The sequence below is a fragment of the Balaenoptera acutorostrata genome, chromosome 10 (assembly GCF_949987535.1).
Source record: "Balaenoptera acutorostrata chromosome 10, mBalAcu1.1, whole genome shotgun sequence".
Lineage (NCBI taxonomy): Eukaryota > Metazoa > Chordata > Mammalia > Artiodactyla > Balaenopteridae > Balaenoptera > Balaenoptera acutorostrata.
In genome coordinates this window covers 103,490,884-103,509,379 of record NC_080073.1, presented here as the reverse complement: position 1 = coordinate 103,509,379, position 18,496 = coordinate 103,490,884, and the positions used below count along the sequence as shown (strand labels likewise).

The 18,496-nt window shown below is 48.2% G+C and overlaps 1 protein-coding gene across 6 annotated transcripts in view; it reads left to right on the top strand.

Moving 5' to 3' along the window:
• FARS2 (phenylalanyl-tRNA synthetase 2, mitochondrial) overlaps positions 1-18,496 on the top strand; it is a 397,991-nt gene that overhangs the window by 355,506 nt on the left and 23,989 nt on the right. Inside the window, exon 8 of one of the 6 annotated variants that reach the window (XM_057554779.1) lies at positions 8,072-8,168. The exons of the other annotated variants lie outside the window; for them this stretch is intronic. Within the exon in view, the coding sequence (XP_057410762.1) occupies positions 8,072-8,120 (49 nt within the window). The 3' untranslated portion in view covers positions 8,121-8,168. Of the gene's footprint in view, positions 1-8,071; positions 8,169-18,496 lie in introns of those variants that run through there. 6 annotated transcript variants of the gene reach the window in all.

Here is an 18,496-nt window from a genome sequence, read left to right as displayed (position 1 = left end):
CGTAGCATCTGCTGATTTGCTTTCTAACCATACACCTTTGCCTTTGCCAGAGTGTCATCTAAACGGAATCATATGAAATAACTTTTTGAACCTGATTTCTTCCATTCACATGACGCCCTTGGGATTCATCCATGTCATTGTGTGTCAGGACTGTGTCCCTTTTCATTGCTGAGTAGTGTTCCACTGTGTGAATGAACCACACTTTGTCTACCCATTTCCCGCGTGAGGGATGTTTAGGTTGTTTCTGATTTTTGTCAAATATGTATAAAGCTGCTAGACATTCACAGGCAGGTGTTTGTGTGAACAAGTTTGCATTTCACTTGGGTAAATGCTCAAGAGTGTGATTGCTGGTCCTTTGGTAGGTGTGTGTTTAACTTCCTAAGAGTCCGCCGAGCTGTTTTCCAAAGTGGCTGTTCCAGTGACCTTCCCAACGATGTGTGATAGTCCCACATGGTCAACATCCTCACTAGCACTTGGTATTGTCAGACTTTTTTGTTTGTTGGTGTGTTTGTTGGTTTTGTAGATAGTCTGATAGATGTAGTGATAAATTATTGTGCTTTTAATTTGCATTTTGCTCATATCAAATGATGTTAAGTATCTTTTCATGTGCTTATCTGCCATCTGTATGTCTTTGGTGAACTGCCTGTTCATATCTTTTGTCCATTTTTTAAATTATTTTCTTTATATTAAGGTCCAGTTCATCAGTTTTTGTCTTTTATGGATTGTATGTTTGGTGTTGTATCTAAGAAATCTTTTCCTAATCCAAGATTATAAAGATTTTCTTCCAGACATTCTGTAGTTTTAGTTTGAAATAATTTTTTGTGAATTGAGGTTTCTTTTTTACTTTTTTTGGTTGTGGATATCCAGTTGTTCTAGCACCATGTTGAATAGACTCTCCTTTCACCACTGAGTAAAATGAAATTTTATTGCATTTTCACCTTTTCCAGAAATCAACTGACCATGTATGTGTGGGTCTGTTTTGGATTTTCTGTTCTGTTCATTTTATTTATGTGTCTCTCCCTCCTTTAAAATTACACTGGCTTGATTACTGTTGCTTTATAGTAAATCTTGGAATCAGGTAGTAAGAGCCCTCCAACTTTGTTCTTTTCCAGAATTGTTTTAGCTACCCCTTTGCTTTTCCATAAAAAAAAAATTAAATTCAACTTGTTGATTTCTACAAAAACTTCTCCTCAGATTTTGTTTGGAATTCTGTTGAATCTGTAGGTTAGTCTGGGAAGAACTGACATCAAAATACTATTGAGTCTTTCAGTCCATTACCATAGCATATCTTGCCATTTATTTAGATTTTCTTTAACTTATGTCATCAGTGTTGGTACTTTTCAGCCTATGTATTTGGCACTTATTTTCTTAGACTTATTCTTACATATTTCATATTTTTTGATGCTATTGCAAATGGTACTGTTTTTATTTTTCATTTCCCAATTGTTCATTGCTAGTTTGTAGAAAAATAATTGATTTTTTAATATTGACCCTGTATTTTGTGACCTTACTAAAGTTTAGTAGCCTTTTTATAGATCCTTTGGGTTTTTTTGTGAGGCAAATCATGTCATCTGTGAATAAGAGAATTTTATTTTTTCCTTTCCAATCCATATGCCTTTTATTTCTTTTTCTTTCTCTTGCCTTATTACACTGGTTAGGACCTCTTATATGATCTTTATTATTATTTATTATTAATTTATTCTTTGTGGGTGTATCATATTGGTCCTGTTGGAAAAATTCATTTATTCATTCATCAAAAATGTATTGAATGTCTGTTAAGTGGCAGGTTTTATACAAGGCACTGTGGGAGATATAAAGAAAAATAGAACATTAAGCCAACCTCTAGGAAATTTAGGATCATGTAGAAAATAGAAGATATTTTCCCAAATGAGAAGGGTCATGCCACAGCCCCTTGGGGCCGGGTACTAAGTGGGTGAAGCCCCGAGTGGGGTTGAGAAGGAGGCAGGCAGTTTCCCACCCCTGCTCAGAGGGCTTCGTAGAACTTAGAGCAATAGATCAGGATGGCCCCGGCTGTGTTCTCCAGGTTGTAGGTTGGGTTACCTGCTAGCCCAGGAGATGGGGTAGGTTTAGTAAAAAATAAAGCCTCACTAGGCCTAAGGGGGGTAGAAGTATGCATCTGTTTGTTATGATTCTGGCAGGAAGGATAATTTCTAATGAACTATACCTAAGAGAAGAAAAGCTGAGCCAGCGCTTTTCCTCTCTTCAAAGCCTCAGAGACCCTAGAAGGAAACGAAAGCAGAAGAATGCCCTCCCAAAACTGCTCCTTCCACACTTTGAGGGTCAGTCAGAAATATGGAGTGGAGGGGAAATGTGAGAAGGGGGCAGTGCAGGGACTGATGAGAGCAGAGACAAATGTGCTGTGCTATTATAATCGGCTCCTTTCCTGCATGAAGCTTCAATGTCAAGGTGGGAGAAAGACGTCACAGAGCGTTGTTCCTGGGGCTCAGGGCCAGCGGGGGTGGGGGGGTGGTGGGGATGAGCATATGGGAAGGAAGCTCCTAGAACAGGAAAGTGGGTGAAATCTGGATCTGCAGAAACAGAGAGGAGGACATTCCCGGCCAATGCATGGGGAAGAGAGACCAAGCACTACTGGCCAAGAGCAGCACACTTCAGGCCTCACGCGGGGAATGGAGCAGGTCGAAGGAGATGCGTGGGGAGAAAGCGACTTGGAAGGGAGGTTGTGCGGGGCCTTAAGTGCCAGCTGACGAGTCGGAACTGAACTTGACAATCAGTAACTGAACTTGATAATCCATAAGAGGTGAGAAAAGAGTTTGAGTGGGAAGAGGAATAAGATCTGAGTTTTGAGGCAGTTGTTATAAAACAATTCTAAGCATGGCCTCTCCAGCCCAGCTGCCTGCGTTCAAATCCTGGCCATCTCCAGGCCTCAGTTTCCACATCTGTAAAACAGCCACAGTAATACCTACGAACTTGTAAACATTGAATGAGTTGATGGCATGAGGCTCTTGGAGTAGTGCCTGGCGTGGGAAAAAGTGCCATGGAAGTGTTGTCTTGTGTTCTGATTGTCATCGTGTCATGGTCGTTATTTTAGCAACATTCATGGGAAGGAACGTGGGTGAATTTGAGCAGTTAAGTGACTGTCACAGCAGGGCAGTGGCCACACCAGCCTGGCCAGGCCTGCTTTTGGAAGGCTGGGTCTGCTTCCCCCTCCCCACGCCATCTCCCACACCCTCTCCTTCCCCCCGCCACCCCACCCACCGTCTACCTGCTCCGGTTCTCACCTCCTCCTCCCATGCTGCAGCTGAAACACAAAGAGAAACTTTGCCCTTTTTTTTCTTTTTTAAAATCTTTTTTTTTATTCCCACTTGGGTTACTGTAGAAAAAAACAAGGAGGGAGCCTGAGGGTCCCTGCGCCTCAGAGACCCCCCTACTGCAGAACAGCCATTGTTTTGGCAGAAATTAGAGGCTACAGACGGCGGCGGGAAAAGAACCAGTTAAAAGAACCAGCAGTTAAAGGAACCAGCGCATGGTCCCCAGAGCCCAGATCTCCGCTGCCCGCTTTAGCCCCAGAGCGCACCGCCTTCTCTACTCTTGGAAATTCCCTGAGCTGCCAGTGGCTCTGCACCAGCTCTCAGCAACAGACCACACTCCCCAGGGACTCGGGCCCTCGCAGAGTGAGCTTCCTGGGTAACTGGACATGAGGTGGACGTGCAGCGTCCTCAGGCCGTCTCAGGGATGGTCTCAGTTAAACAAACAGGATGCACATTCCAGCTTTGCCACCGTCATGTGCAAATGACATGACCTTGGGTAAGACACTTAGCCTCCTTGAGCTCACTTTGCCCATCTCGGAAATGGGATTAATAATACCTTTGTCAGTGCGCTGTCGTGGTAGGAAAAGCATGACTCCAGTGCTCGGCACCCAGGAAATTGCTTGTAAACGCGGTGGCTGCCGCAGCTGCCGTGGTGGGGATAGAGGTCGCGTTCACCACCATGGGTTTCACTGGAGAGAACCATCGCTGGGGGGCCAGCTCCCATGCCGCCTCCGCGGTCAGACCCCGGCCCTCTGCCTTGAGCTTTCTTTCCCCCCTGGTCCCCTGGAACATTTCGTTTGTACCTGTTTTCACAGCATCTGCTGCTTTCACCTTGTTCATGGTGTCATTTATATTCGTTATCACTTTTCAGAGGTAAGGGCATGGTGCTGAGTGGCCAGAACAAGGAAAGACCAGGTCAGGGACTTTCTGTCTAAATAAAGACCAGAAATGCTACCCCGGGGGGGTTTCAGGTAATTGTGAAGAAAGCACACTTGGGGACCTTCTGGAGTCAGGCTTTGTGACTCAGGATGCATCCGAGTCTGTAACAGGCAGAGAGGGGTGTCGTTTGGAATGAGGAGGACCTTTCCATGTCTCTCACCTCATCCTTCCTCCGTGGTCCCTGGCTCCACATGGGTGAAGGTGGGCCCATGTCCGTGTGATCAGAACTTGGCTCTTAACACGCCGCAGCGCTCAGCCCTCCGCTGAGTTACTCTTACCTTCTTCTATGTGAGACAGTGCCACCAACACTGTAGGCACTCAGTCAGTATTTAATAAATGGCTGAATTAATTAATTAAGGCCAGATAACGTGGGTCTCTGAAGAATTCACAGATTGAGGTACCACAAGGACCTCATTTTCAGGTATGTTTCCCTCCAATGCATTGGGACCACCCGGAAGAGTTCCTGGAGCTTTCTATCCCACCAGGCTCATTGCCCTGTGTCCTCAGCACTTGGAGATGTAATGCAAGGGATGCCCAGAGAGGATGATTTCTAAATGAGCTTCCTGCCTCAAGGCCAAGGTCGATTTGCCTGTGCAGAGAGAAGACCGTCAGGTGCATGGAGTGTCAGAGGGGCGGTGCTGTGGGTGAAAGGTCTCTCAGAGCTTAGCTTACCGTGGGCGCCTAATGGATGCTGAATAATTGAGAGACTAAATTGGGAGGTGGGTGAGTGCCGCAGTGATGGGCCGTGATAAACTAAAGCCATCCCAGAACATTTGCAAATTGGTCATTAATGTTTCATCAACAGTGCCTGCATCCTTTGTTAATTTTGAACGGTAGCAGGAGTTTCCAGTCACAGGGGTAGTATCATGAGAAATGTAAATAGAGGAATTATGCCTGGCCTGCAATTCTACCCAATAATTTGGGTTTGTTTCAGTAGTCTAATAGCTGGGGATGGTCTCATATTGCTTGCTGATGTGCTTCAAGGGACTTGGTGCTTTCACGTTGTGACATTTGGAGGGGAATTATGGATTTTAGAGCATTGCAGATTTATTGGGGTTTTTTTTTTGCTTTTTTTTTCGCTATTTTTGAAGCAAGGTTTGCTTAAGCTGAAATTGACTATTTATGATGGGGAGTGGGGCATGGAAGTATAGGAAGAATAATTTTGTTCATCTAGAAAGGATGCCTTCTTCAAAATGATTTTTGCTGTTGGCAAAGCTGAGACCGTGCTCACATGATTCTCTCTTACTACATGTCCCTGTAGTAAGCGACAGGAGAAACACAGTGTGTACTGTGGAGAGCTGTAACTGGCAGTGAGGTGGTTTAAATCAGAAAGCAAGCCCTGGACTTCAGGGGAACCGAGCTGGGGGAAGGATGCGGAGGCTCGGTTTCGAGTCCTGGAAATGTCGGGCCCGGTCCTGAGCCTCCTGTGATTGGGCTTCCCCAGGAAATAACCAGGTACTTGCCCCACGTGGGCTGTGCCTTTTGGTAAAATTTTCCACTCTCTGAGGCTGCCCGGCCCTCCATCTGGGGACCCAGCTTTGTAGGAATTGCTGAGCCTGCTGTGTTGAAGCTGTCCCACCTGACACCACCCAGACGCCACGCCACGTGGACTCACCGCTTCTCCTTCCATTGACTTTTGAAGGTGGTGCAAAGGGTCCCCTGTCTGTAGCGCTGGCAGCATGCTTCTGACAGTGCCCATCCTGCAGCCTGTTGGGAGCCATGCTGCTCGGGAAGCTGGCACTAGATTGCGACGGCTCTCAGCATCCGGAGTGCCCACTCACGTCGCAGACGGCTATGATTTCCACTTCTCACAACTTAACTGAAAGGGGCACTTAAGCAAAGCAGGCTTTAGTCCCAGGCGGCGTCAGTATTCCTGCTGCGGGAAAGAGCCAGGCCCTGTGCAGCTGGTGGTGGAGGTGGTCTTGAGTGCGTGTTGACCCAACTTCCTCTCTCGGGAGCTGAAATGAATGGCTTGTGCTGATGAATGCGGTGCCCCCAGAGCCCCGTCGGTCTTGGGCAGCGCCCGGTCAGGGCTCTTGTCTGTCCTGGGCACTCCCAAGGGCAGGGCAGCGGGCCAGGCACCCTGAGCCTATGTGGAGCTCAAGCTCCAGCCCGGCCGGAGGGGTCTCAGAGCCTGGCCTTGGGGCCGGGCCTGGACTTGGCAGAGAGTACCGGGGGCTGAGGAGATTGGAGCAGGGGCTACCTGAGGCAATTGGGGGGAGCAGGCAGGGGGGGGCACACAGTCTAATCACAGAGAAACTTTGTTCAGAAAAGGCAACATGCATCCAACTATTTGTATTTTCAAAGATGACATATGTGCTCATTTTATTTTTCTCTTTGAAAAGTTTTAGGATCTATCACCGTGCAGTGTATTCCTATAGATTCAGAGTTCCGTTCTTCCCTCCGGAGGGATGGGGTCCGGGTCATTCACAGGTGCCTCTGCCCTCACTCTTTTAAGCAGCAGGCTTCCCTGCTTTGTTTTTGTTTTCTGTTTGCTTGGTTTTGAAGCACAGGTTTCCAAGTATAAAATTACGCACTATATTCCTTCACTTACCCTCAAAAAACCTGCCCGTTTCCCAAGGGGTTGACCTAAATCACCCTAAGCCGGGCTTCTCAACACCAGCACTACTGACGTCTTGGACTAGATCATTCTTTACTCCATGTGCCCCACCCCACCCTCAGCTCTGGCCCCCGGCTTCAAAGCCACGGCTCCCACGCGGCGAGCGAGGTTTTTAATGAACAGTTTCCCTCTGTCCTGCCCTTGATCTCCTGCACATCCTTCTGTGGGTCACGTTGTGTCAGAGGGCAGAGCGGGGCTGTACTGTGCACTTGGAGCTCAAAGTCCCTTTGCAGTGAAATCCATCGAGACCCGTGGAGCTTTCAGTTTGGGGCGCGCTGTTTGATGTCTGTCTTCTAAGACATCCTTTCCCATTAAAAATTGAAGATCATAAAAATGGGGCCCCTTGGCCCATCTCGGGACCTCAGCATTCGTTAGCGCGGCTGCGGACCTCTCCCTTCTCCATGTCCCAGCGTGATTTATCACGCCATGTGTCCAGTGTCCCGTGTCGTCTGGGCTGCAGCGTGGCCTGGCCATGCAGCCCCTTAGCAGCCCCTGCCTCCCTTCTCCGGCTCTCCTCCCTGGGGTTCTGCGCCCCCATCACAGAGTCCGCCCCAGGATCCCGTGTGCCTCAGCGTTCCGGCCCCTCCCGCGCTCCGCTGCTCTGGAGCTCTGTACACGCTCTGCGTTGCTTCTTAACGTGCATCCTTCCTCGCTGGACCCGAAGCCTCATAAACAATACAGCTCATTGGTCAACACTCGCTGAGTGCCAGCATCGGGTGCCCTTGAGGGTAGGGACCACCTTGCGTTCAGCCGCCAGGGGCCATGGGTGTCAGATGGGTTCGTGCTGGGCCGTGCAGGCGGTGGTACCCGGCACCCGGCCCTCAGGTGTCAGCTGTCATGGTCCTTGTCTCCCTCCAGCCCACTCCCCCGAGTTCCAGCACCGAGCGTACTTGTGTTCAGAAAGGCTTCCGAATTAAAATAAAACAAATGAATAAGTGAGTGTTGGGCCACTAAGAGAGAACTGGAGAAGCTCGGGAGAGGAGCGGGCGTCCCTGGAGGTGTGGCTGTGAGAGGAGAGTCTGGGAAGAGGAGAACGGGTCCCGCTGGGCGGCCATGCCCCCCCCCAGCCCCATCCCTGGTCCGCAAACGGCCCCTAGTGAGTCTCCTCATCGCTCCACTCTTTATGTTTGTCCAGAAACAGGGCCTTTTCATACACTTAACTTTTTTTTTAATCAGGGATATTTCAAAGCCTGTTCCTCCGTTCACTGTCCCTTCAATTCAGGTCACTTCTGCAGACGTTTATCGAGTCCTTCCTACGCTCCAGAAACTGAGCTCTGAAGATAAGCCGAGATCGAGGCGCTCGTGGCCTCCCTGGCGGGGTGCAGTCTGGCAGGACAGACAAGGGATCCACGGGGCAGGGGTGCCAGGCCACCCGCGCTCCACACCCTCTGGCAGCGAGACAGGTAGCCTGAAGGTCATGCCTGGATTCCCTTTTCCCAGGATGAGGTTTTGTGTGATTTTAACTTGTTTGCAGATAATTAACCCTCAGGTCAAAAAATCATACCCTTCTGCCTCTGAGGAGATTGAAATCAGAGTTTTGAAGAGAAGCAATTGCTGTGTAGAATTAAAAGCTTCTTGATGAATAATGCTGTCATTACACAGGGAGGAAATTACAGTAGCACTTTCTGCTATGTAATTAAAAAACCAAAAAACAAAGATGAATGAAATACCCACCCGTGAAAATGGGATTTGGTTTTCAGCAGAGGAAGTTGAAGCTATGTCAGTCACACGGTTTTCGTTTTCCAGTCTAAGTGAAGTGTGTCCTGGCTCGTTTCAGATTATAGCAGGGAATTTCACGGCACATTTTCTTTAATCTTTGTAAGACCGTGGCCTGAAAAGGCGGGGGGGATTTTTTACTCTAAAAACATGGGGTTTTTTCCATCCATTGACTTCCTTTCTACAAAGACCCACCCAGTGGGCCAAGCAGCCTCTTAGAAGAAGATTCAGTCCGCATTTATTCCCATAAAGACCCATCAGCTGGAACTGTGGACTTTATAAGTGGTGGGTTATATTAAAATGCAGAAAACCCAACTGATAGTATTAGTTTTGAAACAAAAGCAAGAAACATATTTCCAGTTTAACCTCCAGGTTTGTTTCTTTGTTTACTACATGTACCCTTGGATATTTATGACAGAGATGACTACAGATCCTTAATTACAGACCAGAATGAATTCAACTCATAAATTTCAAGCCATCATAGCTGCTAGAACCCCCGCATTCATTCCAAAGGGGAACGTTATCTGAGAATGATGGTTCATGCAGAAAGGTGAAGATCTGTACTTGAGTCTGCTGCCACCCAGCTATCACTTGCAATTGGGCAAGGAAGTCTGGAAACAAGGTTCCCAGGTAGGGAAGGGTGGTATCTCCATCCAAACAGTAGGCAGATTTGTCAGGAGATGACAGCTTGAGCTAAAGTGTCAGTAAAGTGGGTGGTTTAAGCAGGCATACCTAATCGTCCGCCTATTTGAGCCCTAACCATTTATCTTCCTTCGTATAGGATTTCTGATCTAAGGAGAGGAGAGCTTATTTGCCCACCTCATGCCCAGCCATTTGGGCGTTTGATTTTTCATTAACTGTAATGAGTAAAATTAATAATGAAGCCTATGGTACAGGAAGGTTTGTTTATGTTTCTTGTATATGAACCTTGTCAAAACAGGTACCAGGCATTCTAAGGAAGACCTAGGATTTATGTTAAATTGCTTATTAAAGTGTAAGAGGAGGGGAAAAAAAAAGAGAGAGAGAGAGAGAGTGATGGTTAAATACACAGCAAACCAATCCACTGCTCTGGCTTCTGTGAGGTAGAATAATGTGCATTCCTTCTCATTCGTCTCTTTCCTGTCTCTACAATTCCCATTAGTACGCGGGGCTGTTTCTTCCCTCCCTCCACACTAAGCCGGATTATTTAGGGTGAAGACATTGATTTAAACCCATTCTACTTTCACTTTGCCCTGTGAATTAATGGAAGGAAATGAAATCAAACTTCCTAGGTACCACACATTAGCAAGACAATCAAGCTCAAGTGAAGCAAGATCACACGGTTACTTCTTATAAAGGGAAACTGAGCAGCCAAAGCCTCTTACACACACACTGGGGACCACTCCCGGGGACCCTAAAAAGTGGTGGGGAAGCAAGAAACAGGACGCACTTCAGAGGTAAGACCCCGCAGGAGGGCAGGCGAGCCCCCCTTCTGCAGCAGTGTGAGCGACACTGACCTGACCCCTCATCCACAGCTCTCTTATTCTCGGCCTGGCAGTGGCCATGCCGCCCAGTTCCGACCAATAAGAAGAAGCGGAAGTTTCTGGATGCGGTTTCCGGAAGCCTTTTTGCCCAGCCTGCCGCTTTGGGTTTTTACCGCCCTTCTGTCCACAGTGCTGATGTGAGGCCTGGAGACAGAGCAGCTGTCTTGTAGCCATTAGGGGATGCGCATGAAGATGGCGGCCTGCTTGCTAAGGACAGTGAAGCAGAAAGAAGAAAGGGTCCCGATCCCTCTGGCATCCCAGACAGCTGCTTTGGCCTTGCACCTCCAGAAGTTTTTAATGCCTTGAAGCCGGCTCAGCTTCTCCTGTTGCATGGAGCTGAACCCATCAGAACTGACACACAGTGTGGCTCAAAGCTCTGCAGAAATAGAATATGTTGTTCTGTTGCAAAAAGGCAAAGGAAATGGGGTCATAACAGATATGTGAATAGAACAGGATCCTTGAATGTACATTCCTGAAATCTAGAGAGAGGTCAATGAATAAGAAGATACTCAGAAAATGTCCCAGGATGAATGACAGTGCAGTACCTCATTTTTACTTAGAAATAAAGTGACAAGGAGAACAGAATTTTTCCTGTTTATCAGATGCAAAGTTATCTACATGGTTATAAGGAGTGTTTTTATTGCCAGAAACATCTTAACTTTTTTAGAAGCTTGAAGTAATTTTTTTATCATTATTTCTGCAAAATGTTTTTATTAAAGGAAACACCATATGGTAACAGCAAGAAGAGTTAGTTACAAGTCACGAAGCTAGTCACAGATTTCTTTCCAACAGTTAAATTCAAAATACTCATCACAGGCCCTACATTTAGAAAAAAATAGAAGTTTAAAGACTCCTGAAAGTATAAAACTTTCATCAAAGAGTTGTGCATTTGTTTTGCTTTTCGTTTTCTGTTTTCGTCCTCTAGGATACAAAATAAGGTCTTGTAAGCCCTAGGAGTTCTATTTTAAATATTTCACAACCAGTGCAGCCTGGGCAGTGACAGAACAGCCTTCAGCCACGGCTGCAGGTGTGGTGGTGCTTGGTGCCAAGTCTCAGGGCGTCAGCCCTTGGGAAACCTCGGGGGCGGGGGCGACATTGTGTGTGTGATGCTGAAACGTATTTCCATCATTCATACCCTACTCGGGGTGAACATCTGCGATCTAGGCAACCTCGAACTGGCAGAATCTAACGCACCAGGAAGTAGGTTGGGTTGTGTGGCTTCTATCTCTGCACTAGTTTAGTTTGGCTTTTAAAACACCCTAGTGCCCCAAATTCAGATACGATGAAAGATGGCCTCACCGCACGCCACCCAAAAAAGAGCAACAAAAAGCAAACAAGAATCCGAACCTCTAGCTCAGTAATTTCCAACATTGAGGAAGTTAACGCTGTCCTGTTGTTGGAAATATAACTGTAATTTATTTATTTTTTTATTGAAGTCTAGTTGATTTACAATGTTGTGTTAGTTTCTGCTGTGCAGCAAAGTGACTTATGCATACATGTATACATTCTTTTTCATATTCTTTTCCGTTATGGTTTATCCCAGGATACTGAATATAGTTCCCTGTGCTCTACGGTAGGACCTTGTTGTTTATCCATTCTATATATAATAGTTCACATCTGCTAATCCCAAACTCCCACTCCATCCCTCCCCTACTCCCCCTCCCCCGTGGCAACCACAAGTCTGTTCTCTCTGTCTGTGAGTCTGTTTCTGTTTCGTAGATGAGTTCATTTGTGTCACATTTTAGATTCCACATGTAAGTGATATCATACGATATTTGTCTTTCTCTGTCTGACTGACTTCACGTGGTACGATCATCTCTAGGTCCATCCATGTTGCTGCAAATGGCATCCTTTCACTGAAAGATACCGGTACGATGGCTCCCCGAGAAGCCGAGCAGGGGGTGTCGGCGTGCGTGTGCAGACCGGCGTGAGCACTGCCGCCGGCTCCTGCAGAACGGTGCCGCCATGAAAACCCTCTCCCTTGGGCTCCTCTTCACGGTCACAGGCCTGCCTTCCCCCACCGCCCATCCCCTAGCAACCACCCATCTCTCTAATTTTTTGTCATTTTAAGAATACTATATAAATGGAATCACTCAGTATGTGACCTTTTGCGATTGGCTTTTCTCACTCGGCATGATGCCCTTGAGATCCATGCAGGAATCAAAAAACAAAACAAAAACCCCAAGAATCCTGACTTCGGGCTCAGCCACTTCCAACTCTGGCAAAGTTGGGACCCGGGCCTGTTGTTTGACAGATTCCCTCCCTGGGGGGCAGTAGTGAAAACCAAAGCACTGGGTTGTTTTTCGTTTTTTTAAAGATTTTTTGATGTGGACCATTTTTTAAAGTCTTTATTGAATTTGTTACAGTATTGCTTCTGTTTTATGTTTTTTGGGTTTCTTTGGCTGCGAGGCACGTGGGATCTTAGCTCCCCGACCAGGGATCGAACCCACACCCCCTGCATTGGAAGGCGAAGTCTTAACCACTGGACCTCCAGGGAAGTCCCAGCACTGGGTTGTTTTTTACATTGAGAGTAAATTTAAAATTGCTTCGGAGGAGGAACTGTGGCCTCGGGCCCCTGGGGTCCCTGAGAACCTGTGCGTAGGAGGTGGGACCAGCTCAGAGTGAACAAGACATACGTGTTTCTAGGGCTCACTGACTACTTCACTCCTCATGGCAAAATCCTGGAGTATTAGTCAAAAGGAATCTCCCTTCTAGGTCTTCTTTTATAATCCTTGCTTTGGGCTTTGGGCCCAGGCGGGCAGTGGGCGAGTTCCTACCCGGATGGCGGGTCCAGGCAGGAGGGCTCTCCGGCTGCCACGTGTTGACAGCATTTTAGAGCAAAGGCGAGGGAGGTGAGCTGGGTCTAGGCCTCCCGGCTCCCAGCTCTAGGGGCCTCTGGTGTCCCCGCTACCCCGCTAGATGCATTCCTTGCATTAGTTTATTTCATCCTCTCAACAGCTATACAGAATAGTTACTGTTACTCACCCCATTTTACAGGTGAAGCAGTTGAGGCTTAGAAAAAGTAAATAGCTCCCCCAAGGTCATAGAGCAAACCCAGGACTTGAAGCAAGGTTTAAAGGACCCCAGAGTCCTTACTTTCCACCACTGAATTATTTCAATCCAGTGTGAAACTCAGGCCAGCCCCCTACATGCACCTGTGTCTGGTCCAGAGCACGTGCCTGGTGGCAGTAGAAGAAGTCTCGAGGTCCCCCTAAGTCATGGGCTGGGGCCCTTTGAAACCATTTCATCTAAGGCATGATAAAATACATGTGAGGGTTTATGCTGTTCCTTCAAAGTAAGGAACCTGTGAAGATTTGGTGGAGGGGCTCTTGGTGTCAGGGGCTGCCTGGGTGGTTTTGAGACCCCTGGGACCTTCGAGGCCATTTTCATTTCTCCCGGTGGGTAAATAAGCAACGGAAATTTCTAAGTCTCTGGAAGCAGAAGCCAGGTCGTCTGTTTATCGAAATTAAGTGCCAAGTGAGTTGGTCTCTCCTTTTAAAATTAGTGGCTACAATATGAAGCAAAGCGTTAAAAAATTTTTGTGTGTCTTTTTCTCCTCTATTCTCTACCAGGTGCTTTTTCTTGAAAAAGCACAATCCTCCAGGTGGGTTTAAGCAACCCCACTGAGGATATTGACAACCACCCCCCACCCCCGCCCCGTGTTGTCACTGAGCCACAGAGGACCCACATTTCCAGATGCTGGTTTCTGGCGTCTCCGCTTACCTGCGCACCTGCAGCTTTGAGAAAGGGCAGCATCGCCCGCTTCACCTGGCCAAAGGGGAGCCCCCGTGGCAAACAGATGCCTGATCAGGGCAGTGCCAGGACTGGGACACCTCCTTCGTCCCTGCCCTGCTGAAGCTGCTCCAGGATTTATGTGGCATTGGATTCCCCACCTCTGTCTCGTGCAGGCAGGGCCTTTGAGAAAATAAATGTCGGGGACTCTGCGCTCGGTGCTCTGTCCTCCTTACCAGGGAGCCTCACGGAGGCAGAATATCCGCCACAACCTGCTGGATCCGTCACGGGCTACCGGGCCTCTCCTGCTGCCGCTAGGTCTCCCTCGGATTCTTTCCTACTCCGCGGAGGATTTAATGCCCAGCAGCCGGGGCGGGTGAGGGGCAGCGTTTCCCCAGGATCTCTGGGGTGAGAACCATCAGTGTTCCTGACACCGTCCAGCGGTGTCTTCAGGGCCCCGCACGCCCTCCCGCACCTGCCCTTCGCCTCCCAGACGGGGCCTCCGTGTTCAGCAGGCTCCCGGGACGTCTCCGTGTCTGTTCCTGAACTCAGCCTCGGCCACCGTCTTGTTTCTGTGTCCATTTGGCCTTGGGAAGCACAGCCCCAGGTCTTTCAGTTCTGAGCTGAAGGAGTCCAGTGGAGCCGGCTTTTTCCCCGGAGTGCGCTTGGAACTGCAGGTCTGCTGGCTCCCACGTCTTCTCCTGTTACGTGCTACCAGGCTGCGCACGGAGCAGGGGCTCGTGGGGAGGCCGCGGGGACCTCCCGCCTGCAGACCCAGTCGGGGCACAGCTGCCCACCCTCACAGCTTGGCTTTTAATCGTCGCCCGTCTCTCATTTTGTCCCTTCTTCCTGCGTTGCCACCCTTCCCAGTTCTCTCATCCCTTTGATCCTGAACATAGTTTCTAGCAAAGAACCAAGTCAGGTATTCTGAGGGATGAGTGTGGGGAAATGGATGCCAATTCTCAAAAACTGTAGCAGGTGGTTTTTATTAAGTATATTTTACTTTTTCCCATTACACGCGTAACCCTCTAAGCACGAAGTTCAGTGAGCGCTCTGCTGGCGGAAGGCTTTCGAAGAGTTGGAGACATTTTTATTTGTACAAAGTTTCCTCTGGTTTTTTTCTCTGCCAGAATTTTCCTCTGGTGGTTTTGGTTTTTTGCCTCGTTGGGCTGGTTGGTTGCTTTTTCTTACCCTCCCGTGACCTTTACCACTTCCCCTTCCCTGCTTGCCTCCCAGTGTCTGCAAAGAAGATGTGTCTGAGGGGATTGAACATCAGGAACAGGAATCTGGGAATATTACTCTGAACAAGTAAACGTCCTATCCCATAAACAGAGGAAAATAGTCATAGTCTCTGAAGGAATTCTGGGATATGGAAAGAAGCAGAAGTCCACAGTCCTGCTGAGAAATGGGTCGTAGAGCTCCTGAGAGAAATTATGCTTTTGCCTGATGGCCAGTGCAGTGCCTACAGGTGTGCGTGTGTTTGTGTGGGTTCAGGGCCAGGGTATAAGTGAGATTATGGAGCAGGAACAGGACATGTGACTCGATAGATGAATAGCATTATTCATCTCTCATGCCTTGTAGGCCGTATCTAGTTGCCTGAGCTCTGCAGACTCTCCTGGCTGCGATGCAGCCCTCTTGAGAACCTGAGGAAAGTCCTTCAAGGATCCCAATATCTTATTAAACAGCAACGTACACGCCCTTTTGAATCGTCCACTTTTCTCGTCTCTAAAATTCCCTTGATGGGACAGCCTGAAATTGGTGACTTTCACCCTTCAAACTGATCTGTCACATTGGAAACCATGGAGACCTCCTTTAGTCCATCCCAACCCTGAGACTGAAACCCACAGCGACAGCCCCTGTGGTGGGGACATTGACCACAAGTTCTGGAGACCAGCAGATGAGGCCAAGATCATGCATCACTTTTCTTACAGGGGCTGAAAGGCTATGGCTGTTTGTATTGATTTACAGGAGCACTTAATCAATGCTTCTGGTTCTGTTGTCTCTTTGCGACTGTACGAAACAGCTTGAGTATTAGAAGGTGAAAGCCATGCTCTATAATAACCTTATGAAAGTTTCATGGGAGCATTTGATCAGTAACAAGCCTCGCTTAGAAGAAAACCATGTTTCTGATGCCGTTGCCGAAGGCTCACACTGGCACTGAAGTTGCTTCCATGTTCAGGAGGCTTCGCTGGGATCGTTGTTGGTGGATGCCACGCTCTGGAGGAGCTGGGAGAGAGGGTGAGTGGAGGCTGGAAAAGCAGAGTCACTGAAATCGTGCTGAGTTTAAAGTCGGCTGTTTCACTCTCCTTTGAGGAAGAGAAAAACCAGTGTATTCTATCAGGAAGCATCTAATAAATGTCTGTTATGTACACAACTACCACAATAACAGTTTCCATTCCTTGAGGGCTAATTCCATGCCAGGAACGTTTTATGTACGTGTGCATTTCTCCTCAACGTCCTTCCACCCTCACAGCTGGGGGCACTGACCCCAGCTGACAGCTCTCAGTTCGCGATGGTCTTTCATCTCTTCCACCAGTTCCACTGGCCAGCGCCTGGCACCTGCAGTGTGACAGGGACCAGCGTCAAATGGGCAGTCACCCACGTGGGGCCCGCGATCTGTGCGGGGACGTGTGAGGCAGCTGAGTGCTTCTGGACCTTTCCTCACTCATGAGGGACACCCTGAGAGGATGCTTTCCTGGCCTGTGGACACCAGTCTGGAGCTGAAGGGCACGTGTAAGAGAGCAGGGCTGAGGGAGAGGCGGAGAGACCAGGCCAGCTACGGGCCCACCCTCTCGCCTGCCCCGCTCCTAACAGAGCAACTTGACCCAGCAAATTTCTGTGTGCTATGAGCCCATTTGCATTGGGAATTCTGGTACCCACAGCCAGCACTATCCTGGCTGAACCTGTGTGTCAGCAAATTACCATGACAACAGCTCTCTGAGATAGCCGCTCTAAGAGTCTCTGTTTGTAGGTGAGAACAGAGGCTTTGGGGGATTAAATAACTTCACCAGGGCACGTGGCTAGTAAGAGGCAGATCTCGGAGGCAGACCCAGTTCTCTCTGAGTCCTAAGCCTGCTCCCCTGCGCAATGGTTCCCGTCCATTCCCATCTCCTGACCAGCTTTCCGTTGGGAAGAAGCACTCCCTTTTCTGGAGGCGGGAGGAAGCCCTCCATTTCTCCGCCTGTGCGTAGGCCGCGCGCTCAGTGACTTCTACAGAGATGTACCCGGGAGCTCCAGGCAGTCCTGTGATTTCAGCACAGAAACCTCTAGACGGGCAGCACATGAAATCACTTTGCCTTTTTATTGCTAAATACAGCACACGTGCAGAAAAGTGCAGAAAACGTAAATGTAAGGTATAATGAACAATCGTGAAGAAACTACCCCAGTCAAGATCTGTTTGGGTTTGGTCATTAAATGTTGCTGGCAAAGAACATAGTCATGATGATCTTGGTCATTCTCCCCAGCCTGGTCCCTTCATTAACTTGATCTGTAGCATTTGGCACTCTTTAGGAAAAGCAATGGTGTTTATGCCGTGATCTATAACATTTATGCCACAATGAACACCCACAAATAGACCCACAAGATGCTATCCCAGAAAAGAGCCATTAAAAAGATAAAACCAAGTTCTGAACCAGGGCTGTAGTGATGGTGAAGTTATTATTAGCCCTGTTCTACTTTCTGGCTCTTGTGATGCCAGATTCTCAGGGAGAAAATGGCTTCTCAAGAGATTTCCTGGAAATCCTAAGTTATGGAGTGGGTCCCAGGGCTCTCGGGGCAAGGGGGTGACCGCTCCCATGGCCTCACCCTTCACTCCTTTTCCTTCTGCTGGGAAGGGACGATCCTTTCCTTTGAGAGCCAGGACGCACTCACATCCGTAGTGGGAGATCTTAAGCAGACAGGCTTCACTGTGTGTACCTGTGGTTTAATGGTCTTTGTTATTTTTCAGCAGATATCCTGCTTAGATAAATACCAATTTCTGTGTGTGCGTATCTCTTGTAATTGATTCTTTATTAGCTTTTTTCAAAGACGGTGGAATAAAAAGACCTGTTTGAAGAAAGCACAGAAGGTCCATGGCTGCAATAAGAGAATAAATAAATCAACGGGTCTCTTATACCAAAGGGAGCCCTCTGTGACCCTGTGTGGTGGAGTCACAGAGGGGAACCCTGGGAGCGGCTGACCCTTGAAAGGAACCCCAAAGCCTGTGATGTGGAACCAGCCTGCAACTGGCCTGCCAGTAATTAGGAGGCGGATTCATCAGGATGGTGTTTCCAGTTCATAAACCCTTATTTGGAGTCTTCAGTTTAAAAAGACAAAAAATATCTTTCAGCCCTGATGACTCCCTTCATTATTTTAATTACTAAGCAATCTATTTGATACCTTAAATTCCCAGGCAGCCAGCAGATAATTATCTGTTTGCACTGCTGAGAGCAGCCTAGAGCTGAGTAGGTTTTCTTCTGGAAGTCAGAGCCCACCCTTGAGAACAAAGACAGTGGTCCTGAGATGGTGCACGGAAGAGGGGACACACACACACACACACACACACACACACACACACACACACACACACACACACAGAGTGGTACAAGACAGTGGTCCTGAGATGGTGCACGGAAGAGGGGACACACACACACACACACACACACACACACACACACAGAGTGGTACAAGACAGTGGT